Raw genomic sequence first — 23751 nt, forward strand, 5'->3', positions numbered from 1 at the left:
ATTCTTGTGGAAAGTCAGATATTTTCATGGCCTAGAACAGTGACTTGGGTATAGTTGGTATTCAGTATTTTACATGGACCAGTAAATTTATAGAGTTAAGTGATCAGCTAAGTATAGGAGGGTTAGTGCATACCCTTGAGCATGTCATGTTCTTAATGAAGAGCCAAGACTAGCGCCTGAAAGTCTGTAGAATAGTTTTCCATGGCACAGGTAATAGTGTAAGCATTCAGATATAGAAACATCATTGTTGATTGTGATAATTGTGGAGAAAGTAAAATTTTAATGTGATGCTCAAGTATGAGTGAAATTTCAGTATAAACAGTAACTTTCTTATTTGGCCATATTTAGAGTCTCATCCTGAGTGAGGAAGAGGAAAAGGAAGTGAGGGTAAAGAGAAGATAATATTTATTTTATATTTTGCCTTGTTTAAAACATCATCTGGGAACATGCTTTCCATTATCTGGCTCACAATTAATAAAGTGATTCCATTTGGGTAGTTATAAAAATGCAGTGTGACACTTCAAGCCATTGTGGTACATGGTTTAAAAGGAAACAGGATAAGGGTATTAACCAGCGAACAGGCCTTTTATGTTAAAAACTAAATTTACACTTTCTACTTTAGAGATGATCTTACTGTATGTTTTTTTGTTTCTTTGCTTGTTTTTTAAGCACCTTTGTTGGAAAAAACCATTCAGGATTGGCTCAGTTTTCATTTTGTTTAATCTATTTAGGGCAAAAACTAAATTTTGTTATTATTATTATTTTTTTTGAATGGCGGCTTTTAACTGTGCCTGCTGCCTTAATTCCCATGGTTTTAGGATGATTAACTGGAAAAGAGCACTTACTTTGGTCTAAAGTCTGCTTATATCTAAATTGTAAATATCGATTGAGAAGGGCCTTAAATATTAATAACCTATTTTCTCCCTTCAGATAGTTGTTTTTGTTGGCTTCTATGTATGTGTACTGTAACTAACTGAACACACACAACACACACGTCTGTACTGTACGAGTTGATGATAAAATGTGGTTTCTGAATTATTTATACTAAAAACATACTTGTTGATACTTAAATAAATTGTGTTCTGCTGTTTGGCCATATTTTGAACATGATGCCTCTTTGGTTGACTTTCGGGGGATTTGCATTAGTTGAGGATTGATCTGCTTCAACTCCCTTATATGAATGTTTGTGGAGGTATTACCATTAACTTTTTTTTGAGATCTAATCATCATGACATTTCACTAGTTTTAGGTGTCCAGCAAAATGATTTGATACATGTCTGTATTTTGAAATGATCACCACAGTAAGTTGTTTCCACCCATCACCACACAGTTAGAGTTTGTTTGTTTTTTTCCTTTGATGAGAACTTCTGTGATCTATTCTCTGAGCAGCTTTGAAATACATAAAATAATATTGTTAACTATGGCCACCATGCTGTACACTTCATCCCCAAGACTTGTCTATCTTGTTGGAAGTTTGTACCTGTGGTTAACTTTTTAAAGTGGTCTGGCCCATTTCACTGGAGCATGGGAGACTGATAACTCTCCAGTTCCATGTGTGCATATAGTTTCTACTAACTAGGGAAATCTGCACAGAAAATCTGAACAAGTTGGATGTAAAGTGCCTAATTTACTTTAAAAATAGATCCTTCAGATTTCTGAGAAGGGAATACTTGATATAATTGAATACAGCAATGGTATTTACTAAGATTCAGCAAAAGGTAACTATAACAGGATCAAGAAGAATGTCTTAGAGCTGATGTGTTTGTATTATAGCAAGCTATGTGATAGATCTCTCACATTGGTGTGAATAAAATAGAGAAATGTGAGCTTGGTAGCAGAGTAACTGGAAAAATGTGTGGCTGATAAAACAGTAGTAGGTCTGTGTGTACCACCTATACTTTTGAAAGTGAAAGTGAACTTGGCCTATTTTCTGAAGACCGCCAAAGAATTGATACGTTTGAACTGTGGTGTTGGAGAAGACTCTTGAGAGTCCCTTGGACTGCAAGGAGATCCAACCAGTCCATCCTAAAGGAGATCAGTCCTGGTTGTTCATTGGAAGGACTGATGCTGAAACTCCAGTACTTTGGCCACCTCACGCGAAGAGTTGACTCATTGGAAAAGACCCTGATGCTGGGAGGGATTGGGGGCAGGAGGAGAAGGGGATGACAGAGGATGAGATGGCTGGATGGCATCACTGACTTGACGGACATGAGTTTGGGTGAACTCCGGGAGTTGGTGATAGATAGGGAGGCCTGGCGTGCTGCGATTCGTGGGGTCGCAAAGAGTCAGACACGACTGGGTGACTGAACTGAACTGAGCTGAACTTGCAATACTAATATCTGATCTTCAGTTCTGCTCTTCCACCTACAGCTCTATTACCTTGGGTTAATTCCTTAGACTTTCAGAGCTTTCTTATTCTGTGTAAAGCATAGTAATCATTTCTGTCCACTGCTGGTTACCAAGTTTTAATGAAGTTCACGTGAAGGTATATATGTGAGAAGACTTCAAAAACTCATTTGATAGTAACTTGTTTTGTAAGAAAATATATATGAAACAGGGGAGACTAGATCTATTTGCTGATGATAAATGACTGAAAAAGATAGATGATATCTGACAATACTAATTTATAGGATTAAGCAGGAGTAGTGGATATCTGTTGAATCCTAGAAAAGCAAGAGAATTACAGAAAAACATCTACTTCTGCTTTATTGACTATGCCAAAGCCTTTGACTGAGTGGATCACAACAAACTGGAAAATTCTTCAAGAGATGGGAATACTGGACCACCTTACCTGCTTCCTGAGAAATCTGTATGCAGGTCAAGAAGCAATAGTTAGAACCGGCATGGAATAACGGATTGGAAACGAGTAAAGGAAAAGGAGTATGTCAAGGCTATATATTGTCACCTTGCTTATTTAACTTGTGTGCCGAGTACATCATGCAAAATGCCGGGTGAAGCACAAGCTGGAATCAAGATTGCCAGGAGAAATAGCAATCACCTCAGATAACACAGGTGATACCACCCTTATGGCAGAAAGTGAAGAGGAACTAAAGAGCCTCTTGATGAAAGTGAAAGAGGAGAATGAAAAAGCTGGCTTAAAACTCAACATTCAGAAAATAAAGATCATGTCATCTAGTCCCATCACTTCACGGCAAACAGATGGGGAAACAGTGGAAACAGGGAGAGACTTTATTTTCTTGGGCTTCAACCTGCAGATGGTGACACTGCAGCCATGAAACTAAAAGACGCCTACTCCTTGGAAGGGAAGTTATGACCAACCTAGACAGCACATTCAAAAGCAGAGACTTTACTTTGCCAACAAAGGTCCGTCTAGTAAAAGCTATGGTTTTTCCAGTAGATATGTATGGATGTGAGAGTTGGACTATAAAGAAAGCTGAGCACCAAAGAACTGATGCTTTTAAACTGTGGTGTTGGAGAATTCTGTTGAGAGTTCCATGGACAGCAAGGAGATCCAACCAGTCCATCCTAAAGGAGATCAGTCCTGAGTGTTCAGTGGAAGGACTGGTGTTGAAGCTGAAACTGCAATACTTTGGCCACCTGATGTGAAGAACTGACTCATTTGAAAAGACCCTGATGCTGGGACAGATTGAAGGAATGCAGGAGGAGAAGGGGACGACAGAAGATGAGATGGTTGGATGGCATCACCAACTCAATGGACATGAGTTTGGGTGAACTCCGGGAGTTGGTGATGGACAAGGAGGCCTGGCGTGCTGCAGTCCATGGAGTCGCAAAGAGTCGGACATGCCTGAGCGACTGAACTGAACTGAATGGGTATGTGACATCCTAATTAAAATAATTGTTTAAAAAACATACTGGGAACATCTGTACTTGAAAATCACTTGAAAATTTAAAACATTTCTATTTGAGTAGCCACCATAAATTAAAGAAGTAAAACTGTACAGCATAGAGAGTTAAGAGCACAAAGTTTGGAGTCCTGGCTTTGATCCTGTTTCTGCCACTTTTTTTTTCTTGTTTCTTAATCTCTCAGTCCCTCAATTTCTTCATGTAAAAATGAGAACTGAGGATAACAGCACCTACCTGATAAGAGCTGTTATGAGAGTCAGCTGAATTAATATTTATTATCATTTGCAGTAAGTCTATATAAGTGTAAAATAGATTATTGATATTAAAAGGCAAACATTGGATTTAAGATTTTGTAATGGTTCATTAAAATCTGCCTCCATACAGTTAATGCATTGTGTTTTATATCTGTAAAGGCATTGTACCTCCATTTTTGTAGATATTTTAAATTACATTCATATAAGTTATTTTTAAATATTTCTTTTTGTGTTCCTCTTAGGCAATGGTTAGTTATTTGATTTTATAACCAACACATGGCGAGAAAATGGGATTTGTCTTTTTGAAGCTTACTAAAATTTTTTTGAAACCAATGTATGTTGCTGTCTACAGAACAAATATTTTAAAAGCAAAGGCAAGCAGAGGTAGACAGATTGAAGTAAGGAAAAGATTATAGGCCAGAAACAAGCTCAGTGAATCTTTTGTATAAGAAACAGAGTCAGATAAAGGAGGAAAGGGAAGACTGTTGGATACATTTCTCTCCTTCTAGAGGGAAGTTGTTCCGTTCTTTCCTACCACATACATACGCACATCAAAGCAAAGTTTCCAAACGAATTGAAATACTAAATGTGGAAAATGAAACTTGAAGACTTTTTGAAGGAAATATTAAAACATTTATGACCTTGAGGTAAGATTTCTTACACATAAAAATTGTAGACTTTGAAGAGATTGATATATTTGTGTCACAGTTAAAATTCCTGTATGTGAAAAGATAACATAAAGTAAAAGACAAGCCATAGACTAGGAGTACATATTTGGCACATATATATATAGTAGTCAAAAAGCATTTCAGATATAGAATCTGTATAGAATCCCTGCAAAGTAAGGAAAAGAAAAATAACCTAATGAAAAATAGGCAGAAGCAAACCAATGAAAAGTCGCTCAAGTTCACTAGTAATTAGGGAAATGCATATTGTGATACCTATACCTGATCTTTTGGCAACATATGAAGAGGTCTGACACTTCGTGTTCCTGATACGGAGGAGGCAGGCCGTCTGTGCCACCAGTAGAACTGTCCGTACAGCTCCTGTGGACGATCTGTGATAAGATGCAGTAGAACTGGAGGTGGTGCACACCGGTTAACCCCGCATTTCCACACAGAACTGTTTATCCAGAGCTTACAAGGGTGCGGAACGAGCTGTGTACAACGCTGGAAGCAGTGCTTTTGGCCATACGTAATGGAAACATTAATTACGGTATATTCATAGAATGAAGATCTTAGCATCCTCAATCAGATCTCACATCTGTTGTGAAGCATCACACACAGTTCTGTGCCATTATGTACATTTTCAAATGCATAAAACAATATATTATTTGTGGGTACTTAGACTCCGGGAGTTGGTGATGGACAGGGAGGCCTGGTGTGCTGCGGTTCATGGGGTCTCAAAGAGTCGGACACGACTGAGCAACTGAACTGAACTGATATGTGCTATAGGTTTAAAAAACATCAACTAGAGTCACACTGAATCCATTACTGTGATTGCCTTTGAGGAGGGAAACATTAGGGACATGAACTTAAAGGTATTTCTTTTTAAATTTTGTAAAATGTTAGCAGTTGTTCATATCAGGTGGTGGCTATGTGATGGTGTACTTTGCACTTTTCTCTTTTGAGTCAATATAAGGTATTTTGTCAAATTTTGCATGTAATAAATTCTAGCAAAGCAAGGAACATTTGTCATGGGTATTAACAGCTCCAGTGTTCTGCCATTAATTGACACCAAATCCTATAACTATGCAGTGTAAACCAAGTTTGGTGTTTCTAGTGATGTGAAATGCGAATACCATCTTTACTCTGGTATATGAACAGAAAGAATATATTCTGCATTGTTAAGTTATTTCTGCATATGTGTTTGGTACATGTCTGCCTTTTTTGTTGGCTCATATTGAATATCTGTCTTGTATCATCTATTAATTAGATTTGGACAGTTCAGTTCAGTCTCTCAATCATGTCCAACTCTTTGTGACCCCATGGGTTGCAACACGCCAGGCCTCCCTGTCCATTACCAAATCCCGGAGTTCACCCAAATTCATGACCATCGAGTCGGTGATGCCATCCAGCCATCTCATCTTCTGTCGTCCCCTTCTCCTCCTGCCACCAATCCCTCCCAGCATCAGAGTCTTTTCCAATGAGTCAGCTCTTCACATGAAGTGGCCAGAGTATTGGAATTTCAACTTTAGCATCATTCCTTCCAAAGAACACCCAGGACTGATCTCCTTTAAGATGGACTGGTTGGATCTCCTTGCAGTCCAAGGGACTCTCAAGAGTCTTCTCCAACACCACAGTTCAAAACCATCAATTCTTCGGCGCTCAGCTTTCTTCACAGTCCAAATCTCACATCCATACATGACCACAGGAAAAACCATAGCCTTGACTAGATGGACCTTTGTTGGCAAAGTAATGTCTCCACTTTTTAATATGCTATGTAGATTGATCATAACTTTCCTTCCAAGGAGTAAGCGTCTTTTAATTTCATGGCTGCAGTCACCATCTGCAGTGGTTTTGGAGCCCAAAAAAATAAAGTCTGACACTGTTTCCACTGTTTCCCCATCTATTTGCCATGAAGTGATGGGACCAGATGCCATGATCTTCGTTTTTTGAATGTTGAGCTTTAAGCCAACTTTTTCACTCTCCCCCTTCACTTTCATCAAGAGGCTTTTTAGCTCCTCTTCACTTTCTGCCATAAGGGTGGTGTCATCTGCATATTGGAGGTTATTGATATTTCTACCGGCAATCTTGATTCCAGCTTGTGCTTCTTCCAGCCCAGCGTTTCTCATGATGTACTCTGCATGTAAGTTAAATAAGCAGAGTGACAATATACAGCCTTGATGTACTCCTTTTCCTATTTGGAACCAGTCTGTTGTTCGATGTCCAGTTCTAACTGTTGCTTCCTGACCTGCATATAGGTTTCTCAGGAGGCAGGTCAGGTGGTCTGGTATTCCCATCTCTTGAATAATTTTCCACAGTTTTATTGTGATCCACAGAGTCAAAGGCTTTGGCATAGTCAATAAAGCAGAAATAGATGTTTTTCTGGAACTCTCTTGCTTTTTCAATGATCCAGTGGATGTTGGCAATTTGATCTCTGGTTTCTCTGCCTTTTCTAAAACCAGCTTGAACGTCTGGAAGTTCACGGTTCACGTATTGCTGAAGCCTGGCTTGGAGAATTTTGAGCATGAATTTACTAGTGTGTGAGATGAGGGCAATTGTGCGGTAGTTTGAGCTTTCTTTGGCATTGCCTTTCTTTGGGATTGGAATGAAAACTGACCTTTTCCAGTCCTGTGGCCACTGCTGAGTTTTCCCAATTTGCTGGCATACTGAGTGCAGCACTTTCACAGCATCATCTTTCAGGATTTGAAACAGCTCAACTGGAATTCCATCACCTCCACTCGCTTTGATCGTAGTGATGCTTCCTAAGGCCCACTTGACTTCACATTCCAGGATGTCTGGCTCTAGGTGAGTGATCACATCATCATGATTATCTGGGTCATGAAGATCTTTTTTGTACAGTTCTTCTGTGTATTCTTGCCACCTCTTCTTAATATCTTCTGCTTCTGTTAGGTCCATACCATTTCTGTCCTTTATCGAGCCCATCTTTGCACGAAATGTTCCCTTGGTATCTCTAATTTTCTTGAAGAGATCTCTAGTCTTTCCCATTGTGTTGTTTTCCTCTATTTGTTTGCATTGATCGCTGAGGAAGGCTTTCTTATCTCTCCTTGCTATTCTTTGGAACTCTGAATTCAGATGGGAATATCTTACCTTTTCTCCTCTGCTTTTTGCTTCTCTTCTTTTCACAAGTATTTGTAAGCCCTACCCAGACAGCCATTTTGCTTTTTTGCATTTCTTTTCCATGGGGATGGTCTTGATCCCTGTCTCCTGTGCAAGACAGTAGCAAAAAATGTCATTCTTTGCTCACAAATTATTGGTGCCTATGCACCAGTTTCTCTGTTCTCAGTCACCTATTGGTGTTTTAACTTGAAGGTCAGTTTTATTTGGAAGGGAAATTTTGAGACTCAGTTGATAATTCTTACTATAATGTTGACAAAGATCTCTTTTAGGATACATTTGACATGTTTCAAGCAGTCAGAATTATACCAGTAGCTTCTTATTGCTCAGTAGTAAGAAGTATTACAGAGCGTTGCAGTGCACATGGCACTGTGTGGGGAGCCTTGTAAATATTCTGTATGTATGCGCAGAAATAGTATCACCATTGGAGAGGTATGTAGCAGTGGCCCTAAAAGCTTCTAATTTTTTTATTCAAGAGTAGTTCCTGATTATAGGCATTCTTTACAGTCATTGTAAGGAATAAAGCTTGTGTGTGTGTGTGTGTGTGTGTGTGTGTGTGTTGGGGGATAGGGGGCGTGGAGAATGAATGTATGAGTAAGGAGAAATGTCCAAGAGTATGAGATGATGAGAGTAACGAATGTATCACCAAAAATCTCTCAGTCATATTTTGTCATGTTCTTAATGTTTAGTATCTGCATTGTGGTAAGCTACAGTAGTGAGAATATTGATCGTTGCCTCCTAAACTTTCTAATAAGATGACTGCACCAGACAGGGAGCTTGTATTGGCCTAAGCTTTCTAATAAGGTGTCTGTGCCAGACAGGGAGCTTGTATTGGTGGGTTTCGAGTCTACAGGCTCACTGAACTCTTCTAACAAGTTTGGTTTTTTTTTCCCTGTAAACAATATTGTCTTCTGAGTGTAGTTTTGATCAAAATACGTATGATACAAAGGTTGGAAAGTAAGATGTATACTTATATACTCTTGGTAGGACACTCTTTTGAGAGTAATTTGGTGGTATCAAGCACATTTTAAAAATGCATGTTCCTTAGTATCCAGTTCCAGTCCATATTTTATTAAAGACAAGCCTGTTTGCATCAAAATTATTGAACCTAGATTTTTTTCATATCTTCTACGTTAGAGTAAAGGTATCAAAAGTTGAAAACTACCTGAATGTCCAACAGGGGCGATCAGCTAATTAAAGCAGAGTGATCTGTATCCCCTCACGTGGAATGAGAGGATGCATTGCGAAGTGAGCAAGTTAGGGTGCAGGCAGTATTTGTGAACTGTTTCCATTGAGCTGCAAAAAGGGAGAAACTGGTCTACGCGTAGCGTATTTCTGAAAGGATACGTACAAAAGAGTCTAAGCAATGATTGGTGATCCATAGAGTGATGAGGACTGGTTGAAGATGGGCTTACGTTTTATTTGTGTGCCCTTTCGTATTTTTCTGCGTGTCATATCTTAAGTGGCAAGACTGGGATTCCAAACCAGATCGTCAGCTTCCGAGTTTTCATTCTTTCCATTGCAATACAACTACTGTTTTGTCAATTTTAAAGCACAGTTAAGCAAATGTTCTTGAGTCATTTTAGTCTGTGATCAGGCAAAGTATCTTAGTGACCCATTCAGAGTATATCTTACTGACTGACTGAGAGTAGCCAGTCATTTTAATGCAGAGGGCAGGTCAGGTAGAGTAATATTGATCATTTAACAAGTAAAATGATAAGCTGTAGCACCAGGCCAAGACAAAGGAGAATGATCATTTGCTGAATGGAATCAGCTATGGAAATCCATGAAGGTTGGATCAGTACGTCCTCCTTTTTTTCAGTCCCGAAGCTTTGCTGCAGGGTTACATCTCAGGTTCTGGTCTAGTCCTGGAAGATGACTAAGCCTCTAGGAGGGGGACCACGGTTGCCATTGTGGGTGTAACCTTCTTCCAGATTTCCTCAGCAGGCAGAAATCATGCTCATTTGGTTTTGAAACCAGCCGATCCTGATTAGGTGGCTAATGTTGCTCAAGGCTGTGCCGCCCTGTTTCCTGTGCTCTTTCTGACCATCCTCAGCTCTGTGCTGTGCGCTGCCTCAGCTCAGGCCTGCAGCTCACATCTGGACCCTGCGTCTCAGCCTTATCGCTGGTTCCTGTGCCTTTAATCAGTTCCTCCATCCTTAATTGATTTTAAAAGCACTTTGTTCATGTCAGTCTAGCTAAAACCTTTTAAAATTGCTCTCATCCAAGACAGTTTTTTTTTAACTCTTTTTTATTAGCAGAATTATACATTGCAGAAAAAAAATTTATAAATCTGTTTAGGAATTTAATTTTCCCCATTTTTGCACAGTATACGATAAAAATGACTTTGAAATATTTTATTGTAAATATGCCTCGTGAATTTCTCCCTGTGGTCTTGTTTCTTCCTGCGTTTTCATCCGCACTGTCGTGTACAGGCCTGTGTTGTACTCACGTTGCTCACTTAGTGTTTCTTGGACTTGCTTCCTATGTTCTTGTCTCAGTGCTCTTGTCCGTATCGGTTTCCTTCTCGTCAGGTTCTTTCCTGCTTCCCAGATTCTGTTTACCTTCAAGGCAAGGTCCAGTTAATGTCCTTCCTCAAAGTGGTCTCTAACTCCTCTGAACTTGTGTTTGTCTCTCTCTCATGGAAATTAATTATACAAAACTTGTGACTGGGATACTGTTGCTCTTATTTTTGCATGTCGATGTTTCAGCTGACTAGGGTTTTTTTTAAGGTGTTTGTTGGAGTTCCTGTCTCATGTATCTTTGTCTTCTCTCACACCTGGCACAGCTGCCTAAAGTAGGCAGTTCAGAAATATTTATTTAGCATGAATATAGAAAAGAGACCGTATTTTATTTATGTTTTGTCACCAGTGCCTAATACTGTGCCAGACAAATAAGCCTTTGAGTAAATGTTGATGGTATGTTAAAGAGACGATCTTTAGGTATTGGGATCTTTTAGATACGTGAGTTTGGAATATTCCTTGTCAAGTTAGCTTTTCCCTCTGTCGCCTGAGGAAAGTTGAGTCCAGGTTGACCTTACTGAGGTCATTCACAGTATCAAGCCCGCTTGGCTGGTGTCTAGGAGATGAGAACCTGCATGCTTTCACATGTTGCTCAAGGAAACGAATGGTTTAGAGCACAGGCTTTGGCGCCAGCGGGCTTGAGTTCATATTTCTACTCTGCTCCTTCCCAGTTGCATGAGTCTGGGATAGTCTCTTTATCCTTTATTGCAAAATACAGAAGGTAACAGCTCCTGTTTATCTGTGAAAAATATCTGGCACAAAATAAGTGGTCAGAAAGTTAAATATAATAATAGCTAATGCTATTAATAATAACCCTCCTCTCCACCTGACAGCTGTTCGTATGGTCAAGTCATCTGGCGTTATAGAAATCTTACCTCTAATGAACAGGTTTGTCAGTAAAGTTTCGTTCGCCTGTTCCTAAGTGTAAGTCTTTTAATTTGATGTTTAACTCAGTGGAATCTTGTGATAAAGAAAAGACAGTGAACTGGAAACTGGGAGACTTAAATTATACCCCGAGCTTCTTACAAAGGTTAATTTGCTTAACGTTTAATGTAGTCTAATTGTATTGTTATATCTGTGTACATGACTTAATTCCAGTGGTTTATAAGCTTACTTAAAGCTAGAGCCAAGTCTTACTGAATTTTTATCTTTCTACTCCACACCATGGATTAGTAAATATGCACTGAGTGAATATGCAGCTCTGTTTCCTTACTAGTCAAGATGAGAGGTTGGGCTATCTCTAAGCTTCCCTCTAGCTCGCAAACATAGGGGCCAGTGAAATGAGTCCCCATGTTAGAGAAGAACTGAAGATCAGGAAATCTAAAGGCAAATTTTGCCACTGACAGATTTCTGAGATCCGTTTTTTAATTTAAGTGGATAATACACTAGAGTGTTTATGCATGACCTCAAATTTGGATATAATTAATTTTAAGGTAAATTTGTTATCTGTTTACTGAATTTATAAACTATATACTTCTTTCTTTGCTTTAACCCTAACCCATGGCACAGGTGTAGTTCAGTAAATGATCTTTACTAAGCAAATTGAAATTTAAAGCTAATTGGTTGACATTATTTTTCTTTAAGTCCATTAATTATAAATTGGGTACTTTAATGACTTTTTAATTATAAAATGCCCATATTACAAAAAGTATTAATTGTAAAAAATTAAACAGTATAGAGAGAAGTATTCAGAAAATTTAAGTCTGTTCTTCAGAATCAGTTATATCTGTAGTCTTTAAAAATTATTCTTTAATTCTTTGTTGTATTTTCCTGTTGTTAACCTGGTGCACAGTAGCTGTTCACTGAATGTTCACTGAATTAACCAATGCTCTTTCCCAGTCAGGAGCTGATCAATTTCTCTGATACATTTTTCTTTTACAGTGCTATTGGTATCTAATTTCTATAAAAGATGACTTTTCAAGAGTCTGAAACTAACTTTTTTAGCTATTATAGAAGTACATTCTGTCATCAGTGCCTAAAGATTAAATGTATATAAATAAGGCTCCTCTCACACAGTAATTTATAAAATCGGTCTGCATGCCTTATAGTTACACTCTGTCTAATGGTTTTCGTTTTCAGGCCTACTAAAACTTGCATACAGGTTTTACTGGTTTGTCAGCTATGATGAAAGTCCCTGATCATTCAGTTTCTGAGTTACAAAGTGAATTACTGAGAAGTTACACAATCTTGGAATTTGAAGAAATGCTTTGTGGTATACTTTATATTAGAAAGTGGTAACAGCTTCTTTCTTAAGAAAAGAGGCTGCTGCTGCTGCTAAGTCGCTTCAGTCGTGTCCATAGACAGAAGCCCACCACGCTCCTCCATCCCTGGGAGGAGTGGGTTGCCATTTCCTTCTCCAAAGAAAAGAGGCTAGTTTTTCCAAACTCTTCCTCTTTTATATCAGAGTATTTGGAAAGGTATGTGCTTGTCCTGGAAAAGAATTCTGGCTGAATCCAAAGAAGCTTATTTATCTAAAAGCTATAATCTTACCTCAGTTCAGTTCAGTTGCTCCGTCGTGTCTGACTCTTTGCAACCCCATGGACTGCAACACGCCAGGCTTCCCTGTCCATCACCAACTCCCAGAACTTGCTCAAACTCATGTCCATCGAGTCGCTGTTGCCATCCAACCATCTCGTCCTCCGTTGTCCCCTTCTCCTTCTGCCCTCAATCTTTCCCAGCATCAGGGTCTTTGCCAGTGAGTCAGTTCTTCACATCAGGTGGCCAAAGTATTGGAGCTTCAGCTTCAGCATCAGTCCTTCCAGTGAATATTCAGGACTGATTTCCTTTAGGATGGACTGGTTGGATCTCCTTGCTGTCCAAGGGACTCTCAAGAATCTTCTCCAAGACCACAGTTCAAAAGCATCAATTCTTCGGTGCTCAGCTTTCTTTATAGTCCAACTCTCACATCCATACATGACTACTGCAAAAACTGAAAAATCTTACCTTTTAGTCTTAAATTCCCAAGTATATTTTATATACAAACTGTTACAGGTTAACTCCATCAAAGTTGAAATTACTTTCTTCCATAAATAATTATTTTCTGACATGGCATATATTTTAGTACATCGGGAGATTGCTTTTACTTTTATAAGATTAATGTTATTATAGTTTAAAAGATATTAAAGCTTTTTTTCCTTGGAGAATATAAAATTGTTGGCTTGGAACTGAAAAAAAAGAAAAAATATATTTTTCAATGGTCATAATAATACCAAGACAGAAATTAACTGCGTTTGCTTTCCCCAAAGACTCTTTCCTATTACAAACTTCTGGATAAATAGTATGATGGAGGGATAATGTATGATGATCAAATAGGCTCTAACCTAGTAGGCCTGTATATCTGATTGAAAATACCAGAAAGAGAAAGAACTTAGAAAACTAACATTAGATACTTAACATGGAAAAAAATATATATGAAATCAACATCATACTTCACCAGCATCATACTTCACCATTCATGAAACTCAGGAATAAAACAGTGAGGTCTGCTACACCGCCACCAGAATATTGGTTGATAAAGATTTATCCTACTGGGTGTACATGTTTTAATACACAGGTTGGAGACACAAGACTAGCTAGTGAGGAGCCAAAACATGCTTGTGAGTGTGAGCAGAGGGCCTAGTACTCAAGAGGAATTTCTGATTAGGGCAGTAATGGCAAAATAACTTACCGGGAAAATCTGGATGTTAGTTACATGGTCAAAGAAAGGGAATAGAAAATCTCCACACACACACCGAAAAAGGTAGATGGCCGTTATATCTTTAAAAGAACGTTCAGGTTCACCAGGAATCAAAGAGATGCATAATTAAAAAGACAGTGTTATAGTATGTTAAATTGGTGAGATTAAAAATAATAATACCAGACATTGACAACTGCTGTTGTATACTGTGGATGGAACTCAAGTTGCTGTGCTTAATTTAGAAAGCAGTCTAAGCAATATGTATCCATCGCCTTATCAATATGGCAAAGTCTCACTACATGATCTTCACTTTTAAAAAGCAAGTTACAAAGATGCAAGTATCCATTCTGTTTTTGCAGAAATATATATGTATACTTACACATGGGGAAGAGAGTTCAGAAAAGAATATCTAGAAATTCTGGGGGGATAATTAATAATCTCTGATCATGTTTCCAATCTTAGTAAGATTGGAATGGTTTATCTACTTTTCTGTGTACCTCTGTTTTTATAGTTATGTCTAGTATGTGTATTTATATAATTGGAGGAAAGAGCTCCTATTTTCAGTATGGTACAAATCATTGGAGAAAAGTCATTATTAAAAAGAAACAACAGGAAATTTTAGGTAGTTACATATAGTGACCTGAAAACCCCATTTTATAATATATATTAGTTATTTACCAGGCAGATGTATTCATAGGTCAGTGGTCTATTCCAGTCAAGCATTTTGTATTTTTACTTGTTTAAAAGATGTATAAGTAAAAAGCCTTATGAAGTTGATCTATTTTGAAATTTATTTCCTTTCTTTTTGTGACACATTGTCTAACTTTGGTTCCATTTCAAACAGTAGAAGTAAAACAAATTTATTTATTTTATCATTTAAGACAATAAGAAATCATAGCTATTTCCCAGTATTACAACTTCAGTTATTAAATTCTAGGAGTCGGTGGATCCTGGACTTAACTTAAATGCATTTTTTTGTGGGTTTTTTTTTTGGTCCCCTTTGTACATCCAGGTTTTTTTCCAACTTTTTTTTGAAAATTTCAAAACTTAAGAAAGGTGGAAAAGAATTTTTACAGCTGATATCTACCACCTTGATTATGCGAGAAAATTTTCACTGTGATTGCTTTATCTACCACCTCAATTATGCGATTAAATTTTTACTAGGATTGCTTTATCTCCGATTTATACAACTCTTTGATCCTCTGCTCATCTGAAAGTTCATCTTATTTTTCTGTGCATTCCAGATTAAGTTGCAGATGTCAGTGTTGGTGGTGGTTTAGTTGCTGAGTCGTGTCTGACTCTTGCAACCTCATTCATTGGCTGTCACCTGCCAGGCCCCTCCGTCCACGGGACTCTCCAGGCAAGAACACTGGAGTGGGTTGCCATTTCCTTCAGGGGATCTTTCCGACCCAGGAATCGAACCCAGGTTTCCTGCACTGCGGGCAGATTCTTTACCAACTGAGCTACCAGAGAAGCTTCTCAGTGCCGGTGTCCTTCCCTCTAAATGTTTCAGCATGCACACCACAGACTCGGGCTCAGTGTTTAGAATTCACCTTGTTTTCCTTTGAGGCAAATTTACAAACAGTAAAATACACGTCTCAAGTGTACTGTTTGATGAATTGTAAGAAATGAATGCCCTGTGGTGACCCAGTCTCCTGCCAACTAGCTTTGCCCCTGAAAGGCCCCTCCAGCCTCTTCCCAGTCAGCAGCCCCCAGTCCTTGCAGCCCCCCACTCCCCCCACTCCAAGATCCACTATAGTGATTTTTTTCTACCGTAAATTACTACTGTCTGTTCTAAAACTTCATGTAAATGAAATTACACAGTGTGTATTCTGTATAAAGATTTTCATTCATCATAAGGCACTGAAATTCAGTCATGTGGCATATATCAGTAGTTTTTTTATTGCTGAGTATTATTTCTAATTTCAACCCATTTTAATATGAACTTTTGAGATTTGTATAGTAAATATTGTTATTTGATATTTCTTGGTTTATGCTTAAATAAATTATGCTCTAATGATTTGATGTGTACTTGATTCCCTGTAATTTGTTTATACCATCTTACAACAAAAGTTCATAGTAAGTTGTTTTTTATCAGATGTAATTAAAGTGCAGAGAAATTAAATGCTTCTCTGAATACAAACACTGTGTTCTCAGAAGAGTACTATATATAGAATTTCACTTGGTTCACCTTAATAGGAATTTAAAAAGATAAGAGGTACATTAATAATAGCATAACTCTATTTGAAAAGTCAACCATTTCAATTATTGGCATATACTAATTGTTTTAAAAGGAGGTTGGGGAGCCATATGTGGATTTCAAATCTATATTTCTGTAATCTGAATTTATTTGCCCAAATGTGCTTTCTAAACAGATAATCTGTTCCTTACAGCAACATGGAAACAGTAAGCACTCTGAGTAGCATGGCTTCATGGAGAGTTGACCTGTTGCCCCTTCTTCGTACTAGCTAGGTACACCTCCCTTAATAAGTGCCAGCTTTGATTTCTTCCTTCAACTGAGAATTTGTACAGTGTATTTTTCTGTTTAGAGACACTTAAAAATCTGCCTAAAGCTAAGAACACTCCATACCACGCCTGTACACTTAAAACACAGACCTTCTGAAGCCCCTGCATTCATCTTTTGCATCTCATATTACAAATTCAATAAATGGAGTCTTCAGGAATCACCTCGTTTTCTCTCTTTTACTTAAACCTACATTCATTTCACTACCAGGACATGTTTTACACCAACAAATAACGCAAATCTGACCACTTCTTCCATTTCTAGTACCTCTATTCTAGGCCAGATCTGATCATCCCTCACCTACACGCCTTTGTGCTGTGTGCTGTGCTAAGTCAGTTCAGTCGTGTCCGACTCTTTGTGACCCCGTGGACTGTAGCCCACAGGTTCCTCTGTCCATGGGATTCTCCAGGCAAGAGTACTGTCCTGGGCTGCCATGCCCCATCAGGGGATATTCCTGACTCAGGGGCCAAACCCACGTCCCTTAATGTCTCCTGCACTCGCCGTCGGCTGTGTTTCTCGTTGTTTTTACCACTGATGCCACCTGGGAAGCCCTTACATGACTGTAGTCGCCTCTCTTTTTTAATTTTTATTTTTTAGTGGAGTATAGTTGATTTACATAATAGCCTCTGGGTTGGTCTCTCTGAAAACCACTTTCCTTACAGCAGCCAGTTTCTAAAAATGTGTTTCTGTTGTTTTTCCACTGGACTTGGAGTAAAATCCAAATTGTTTGCAGTTCTGTTGTCCTTTGCTAGGCTGGTTGCATTATACCCTGTGTGTGTCTTGTTCGGGAGTTAGAGATCTGGGCAGGGAAACTTGCTTTACTTCAAAGTACTTTAATTAGTACGAGTATTTTTACCTTATAGTTGTAATAGAATTCCTATACCTTAGAGTCATAGTTTATTAACTGGAAAAAAAAATCATAGATAATTAATTGATTTCCAGTCCCTTATTTTGGCAGTTAAATAAAAAGCTGTTTAATTCTTCTTTTTTTTTTTTCCTGTTTTTGATTTATTACAGATCGAGCTGGGAGCATCAGTACCCTTGATTCTTTAGACTTTGCAAGATATTCAGATGATGGTAACAGGGAAACAGATGAGAGAGTGGCAGGTAAGATTCTAAAGACAGATTTGGATGTTTTTCACATTCCAGAAATAATGAAATGACTTGAAAAATTCTCTTCTTTGTACAGTTCAGTATGTGAATAGAATTAGATAGTTACTATACAAAGTTACGTTACTCAAGTATTGGCTTCAGGGAGCATTCCTGAGTGTTCACCAACCCCCAACTGCTCTTTCCAGTGATGCTCTGAGTTTTTGGTTATGTGTGCCTGCAACTACCGAGTCCTGCTTACATCTAACAGTTTACAGCCATGCAGTTATAAAACTGGTGTAAAGCAGGTGTCAGTCAGCCATGGTTTAGTGCAAAGTTACTTGGACCTTGCTCTCCTCATTCCTTTTATCCTCCAGACCGGGGCTAAGTAATATTTACATGGTATATACCAATGCAACTCTGCTGATGGTTAAAAGTTGGCTTAAATACTTCCATGCTGATTGGTGATCAGAACTTAGTCTTCATTCCTTGGATTCTCCCTGGCCGCCACTGCATCCCTCTAGAAACTTCATTTGACTTTCCTGTGATCCTGAAAGTAAAGGTTGTTAATGCTTGGTCCACTCAGGGCTTCCTGGACTTCGCCCATTCCAGAAAGAAGAGCAGCATCCTTTTTCGTTGCTTGGTTCCTCACCCCAGTCTGAGTCCCTTCTCCACTCTCCCACCAGTTTTGCCTTTCTGGCATCACCATTGGGTCTGTGGGGACTTCAGAAGACCAGTTTGTACCCTCTGTACCCTGCCCTCATCAGATGAGGCCAGTGGGGTTCTCCTGGGGTCCACCCTGAATCTACCAGTGCAGAAGCTCTGGCTCCTCAGATGTCAAGTGACTGGTGCCTTTCTGGTGCTTCAGGCTGTGACTGTCAGTTACTGAAGTAGTTCCTGAATGTCTTTATAGGAATTGTGGTTTTCACGGGATGTTGACTCTGAGATAGACGGGAAGCCACCTTCAGTGAGGCATTTTACCCCGCTGGGATGGTGGGCACTCCTGGCGTAGGGAAGATGCCACATGGGACAGGTGGAGCCTGTGAGGGCCCTGGGGCCAGGGGGCATCCACACGCTGGCTTGCTCTCTTCATCAGCCCTGTGGAGTTTTTTTTTCCCTTTACTGGAACAAGGTTGTTAAAACCTACCATACATTTGCCTGTTCTAGTCATCATGAATAAAGATGAGTGCTATTGAGCGCTAATTTTTATATAGCACTTGCTCTTTTCTGAACACTTTGTAAATGTATCTTAACTCATTAAGTTATAGAATTATCCTCATCTTCCACTCCCCAAGAAACTGAGGCACTCAGAGAGTCTTAAGACTTTAGTGGCAGAGCTAAGACTCAAATGTAGACAGGTCAGCAGCAGAGCCCACGACTGATCATACCATATGCCACCTCTTAGGGTGAAGGATTAAGTTTGACCTATGTAAAATGACATTCCAGTATGTGCTTTTCATTTATTGCTTGATAAAAGAGTTTAAAAATCTCAAACAGTATTACATGATTTAAGGGAAAAAATGATGAATCATTTTTAGTTCAGCAGAGGCTCAGAGAGGACTCGGCAGTGAGAACAATATTAGTGTCAGCTGAAGGGGGAAGTCATTGGGAGACTTCAGTGCAGCTGCCTCCTCAATTGTCATGATTTAGTTGTAAACATTGTTAGCTGACAGATGACACGGTAATTATCTCTTCTCAATTACTGGCCTTTCAATTAGCTTCTAAGTTACTACCAATGGTTAGTAAAGAGCTGTGTCAAAAGAGCAAATCACATCAGTGATATCTGAAAATTACCAAATCAAATGGGAATTATTTCAATAATTTTAGGACTTATCCTCCTAATTACATCATTTGTTAAGTGGCATTATGTTATATTTAATTATATATGTATTTATTATATAAATACATCCAGTCTTGAGAAAGACAAATAGTATGTGATATCACTTATATGTGGAATCTAAAAATAATACCAGTGAATCTATGTCTAAAACCGAAATAGACTTACAGACATAGGAAGCAAGCCCGTGGTTCCCCAAAGCGGAGAGAGAGGGGAGGATGGGACCGGTTAGGAGTACAGGAGTAATAGATACGAACTGCTAAACGTAAAATGGATAAGCAACAAGGGTTTACTTCATAGCACAGAAGTCTATATCTAATGTCCTGTAATAACCTGTAATGAAATATAGGCTACAAAAAAATGGAATGGCTATGCTATACACCTGAAAACTAACACAATATTATGTGTCAGTGATACTTCAGGATAAATGAATGAATGGATGCAGTCTTTGATCTTCACTGGGAAAAGGAAGAAAATACATGTTATTCCAAGAAACTAATCTTTAAACTCTTAGGGCTCTTGTACCATAGCCTGTTGTTGAATCAAGTGTGTGATATGTGGCTGAAAGTTTAAACTAATCACAATTCCCATTTCCGAAGAGATTTTTGTCTCTTTATAACCATTGATAGTAACTTAGAAACTAATTGAAAGACCAGTAATTGAGAAGAGATAGTTACCATGTCATCTGTCATTGGCTTACACGTAAACCTTACTGAGAAAGAGCAAAAATCTCTTTTTGATGTTCCTGTACCAGTCTTGGGCAGGGGTTTATAGATAACAGGTTTTGAGTCCGTTGCCCCATGATGCAAATGTAGAGTCTGCTCCAACCATTAATAAACTGTTTATCTGACGTGTGTGTGTGCGTGTGTGTGCGTGTGTGTGTGTGATATATAAATATGTATGTGATGATTTTCATCATCATTTTCCTAAATTTAAAAATCTGGTTATAAGTCTGTGCAGGTGTTCCTTTAATGAGGAGAAGATCTCTAAATGAACAGATGTTTATAGGGCACCATTATTTTGAGTTTTGTGCCAAAAGAACTAAGACTTAACAAATATTTTAAGATAGTAGTGATACACACTTGCATATATCCCAAGTCATTAGTGCCTGATCTAGTAGTACCCCGATACAGTACCAGTATTATCCAACTTTGATGGAAAAATAACTGTTTCAGCCAATCTATAGTGGCTGATGCTGACTTAGTCATTAATTATTTTGGTAAGATTATAATGTGCAGTGTTACAATATACCTGTATCTTTGCAGTTGTTACTTTGGTCCCACTAAAGCTGCATTCAGCAGTGTTGGGCTAGTAGAGGGTGGGGTAGTGGAGTGAGCAGGCTGGTAGCTGGTTCCTACCGTGTTTTTTAAAAGCATTCACTTCTTCAAACATTCTTATGAAGAATCATAGTGTTTGAAAACGACTTGGAGGTTGCTTGGTATAATGTATCACTTTACAGAGTAATAAGTCTTGAGTTATAATTCAATATCTTTTAATAAAGAAGTGACAAATTCATATGTGTATAAATATATCTGTTCAGACCTTTCGTGGAAAACTTTTCACATAAGTTCAATTATCTGATCATACTGTGCCTTTATAGAGATGTGCTGTAGCTTCAAAGATATGCCTTTGTCTTTTAAAGTCTGTATTATGCAGTGAGACACATGCAGCAGAGTGAGTCCATTTCGATGAGCACTGGCTCTAAAAGCAGTGCTAGCTTCTGGTGGCATTTGGCAATGTGCGTGGAGGTGGGCGCAAAAACACAAACTCTCGCCGTCTGACATGGGTTTTTCTGGCTTTCTGTGCCTGGATCATGCATTGTTTTGTTCTCGGTCACCTAAACTTCACCAGTTGAATTGAGTTGTTTTTTTTCCCACAGTTTGTGTTTTAACCAGTTTTTGTGTTTTTTTTTTTCCATATTCTATCATTCTGGTACAGGGCATTTCTGATCTGCAATTGTTCTATAATATCTCTTAGTAAATTGTAAGTTACACTGAAAGTATGATATGTATACTTACTTTGCTTATGGTATAGTGAAGTGCTTTTAAATCAAAACCTAGAGTTTTGAAATAGAAGAAAAGTAAATCTATTCTGTACTTAGCTTACACATCGAATCTGTGCAGTCTGACTTTAAATACAAACTCTGAGAGTTTCCAGAAGTGTAATTTTTAGAGAAAATGTTTCTACTTTGTTGCACAGAAATGTTTGCAGATCAGCATTGCTGACGACCAAAAAATAGTCATATACACATCTTCTGATTTTTAGCTGTGCTTTCGTGTTGCTGCACTGAAATTCTGTGCATCAAAATAATTGGCCTTCATGTACTAGGTGTGATTCAGTTACATCTTAAGTTTTTAATGAAAGTGTGCAAACTGAGTGAATTCTGTTTTTCCCGTATATTTTATAGCTCTGTTGTCTCTGATAGCGTTTCATTTGCCATCTTCTTTTTTCTGTTTATTAGTAAATCAGGAAAAAGTTGCATCTCTAAAGTTTTAAATTTACTCATCTTTATGAAGAACTATTTAAATAATAATTTTTTAAATATCCAGTTGTGACAAAGATCACTTAATTTTCTCAGAGCTTTACTTCACAGAAATGACTTTTCCGTCCAATGCTTTTTCCTTCGTAGCAATATTTATATATTTTAAAGAAAATTCCAAGTAAAGACATAGTTAAATCTTGCTCATGATGAAACATTTCAAAAAGCTCATTAAAATGTTTCCTCAGTTATTCGTGTTTATTGTATTAGACTCTGCAGTAACAGGAGAAATCTTTAAGTTTCGTTAGTACCTCTTAATGTGAACAAACATCTATTTGAAGAGTTGTCAGAAACTTTGAAATTCTGCTTAATTTTATTCAATATCCTTAGATAACTACACTCTTATTAGAATTGTACACAATCATTTGCTTTAGAATGATTTTAATTGTAACTTAAAAAACAAACGTATGTCTATTCTTTGGCTTTAAATGAAACCTAAAATAAATCCCTTGGAACTTTTTTTAGATATGTGTTTAACATATCTGTGCCTGTTTACAGAACATATATACTTGTTTGTAGAAAAATTGATAGACATCCCACATTTGTAAGATACTTAAAACATACTTCTTCAACATCTTAATGAAAGAATATATTCACTGTTCCTGTATGTTGATTTAAAACATTATTCTAGATAAATATTTTTTTTTAATCCTAAGATTTTCTTTAACTGTATTTGCTGAACTTCATCTAAGTTTTGTCTTTTCCCCTAAAATGATGTCACCTGGAAACATTCCATTACATTTCTTACCTAGACCGAGTGAAGTACAACACCTAAGGTTTTTATTTGCCTTAATGAGAGTATGCCATAGATTTTATTTTTAAATAGAGCTATTCCTTGTCAGACAGCTGGAACACTTGATCAATAGTCCCCTGTATTCTAAAACTATGGAAAACATTCACCAGTTTGCTTGCAAATCAACTCTGCTGCATGCGTTCACAAGTTTCATAAAGATTGCATGCTTTCTGTTTTCAATACAAATTGTATTTTTTTTTCATACCCATCCTTGCTTTTTATTTTTTATTTCTGTTTCCCTTTTCTTGGTTGGATGCCTGTGTGTGTTTATTCCAAATCCCTGTCCAGTCCTGGAGTTTGAACTACGGAAAGCCAAGGAGACCATTCAGGCCCTCCGAGCCAACCTGACGGAGGCTGCAGGTGGTGTACATGCAACTTTTCTGAGACTTTTCTGCTTTGACAATGTAGAGGTAGCTGAGATGGTGTGAAATGTAAAGGAGTAAACTATTATTTGTATTTTCTTCCACCAGAACATGAAGTTCCTTTACAGGAACGAAAAAATTACAAATCAAGTCCTGAAATTCAGGTGGGTGAATGACAGATCTAAAAGTATCTTCCGTATGAGATGGAAGCACAGGTGTTGAAAGTGGAGACTCACAGTACTCTACCCATCTTGTGTCCACCTCTAGGAGCCAATCAAACCTCTTGAAAAGAGAGCTCTAAACTTCTTAGTCAATGAATTTTTATTGAAGAATAACTACAAGCTGACATCAATAACGTTTTCAGATGAAAATGATGATCAGGTACAGTTTCCTTTTTTTTTACAATAATTTGTTTCCTTTCTAACTTATAATGTACTTATTTCCTCTTTTATCTAGCTTTAATTTTTTTAAAGTTATACCTACAGTAAAATTCCATAACACCAAAATACTGAATAGAAAAGAAAGAACAT

The 23751-nt window shown here is 37.9% G+C and overlaps 1 protein-coding gene across 1 annotated transcript in view; it reads left to right on the plus strand.

Moving 5' to 3' along the window:
- Positions 1 to 23751, plus strand: part of RELCH (RAB11 binding and LisH domain, coiled-coil and HEAT repeat containing) — a 106534-nt gene that overhangs the window by 7657 nt on the left and 75126 nt on the right. Inside the window, exons 2-5 of the mRNA XM_052660270.1 lie at positions 17619 to 17708; positions 23148 to 23219; positions 23330 to 23385; positions 23489 to 23602. Of these exons, the coding sequence (XP_052516230.1) occupies positions 17619 to 17708; positions 23148 to 23219; positions 23330 to 23385; positions 23489 to 23602 (332 nt within the window). The remainder of the gene's footprint in view (positions 1 to 17618; positions 17709 to 23147; positions 23220 to 23329; positions 23386 to 23488; positions 23603 to 23751) is intronic.

The sequence above is a fragment of the Budorcas taxicolor genome, chromosome 22 (genome assembly GCF_023091745.1).
Source record: "Budorcas taxicolor isolate Tak-1 chromosome 22, Takin1.1, whole genome shotgun sequence".
NCBI classification, from domain to species: domain Eukaryota; kingdom Metazoa; phylum Chordata; class Mammalia; order Artiodactyla; family Bovidae; genus Budorcas; species Budorcas taxicolor.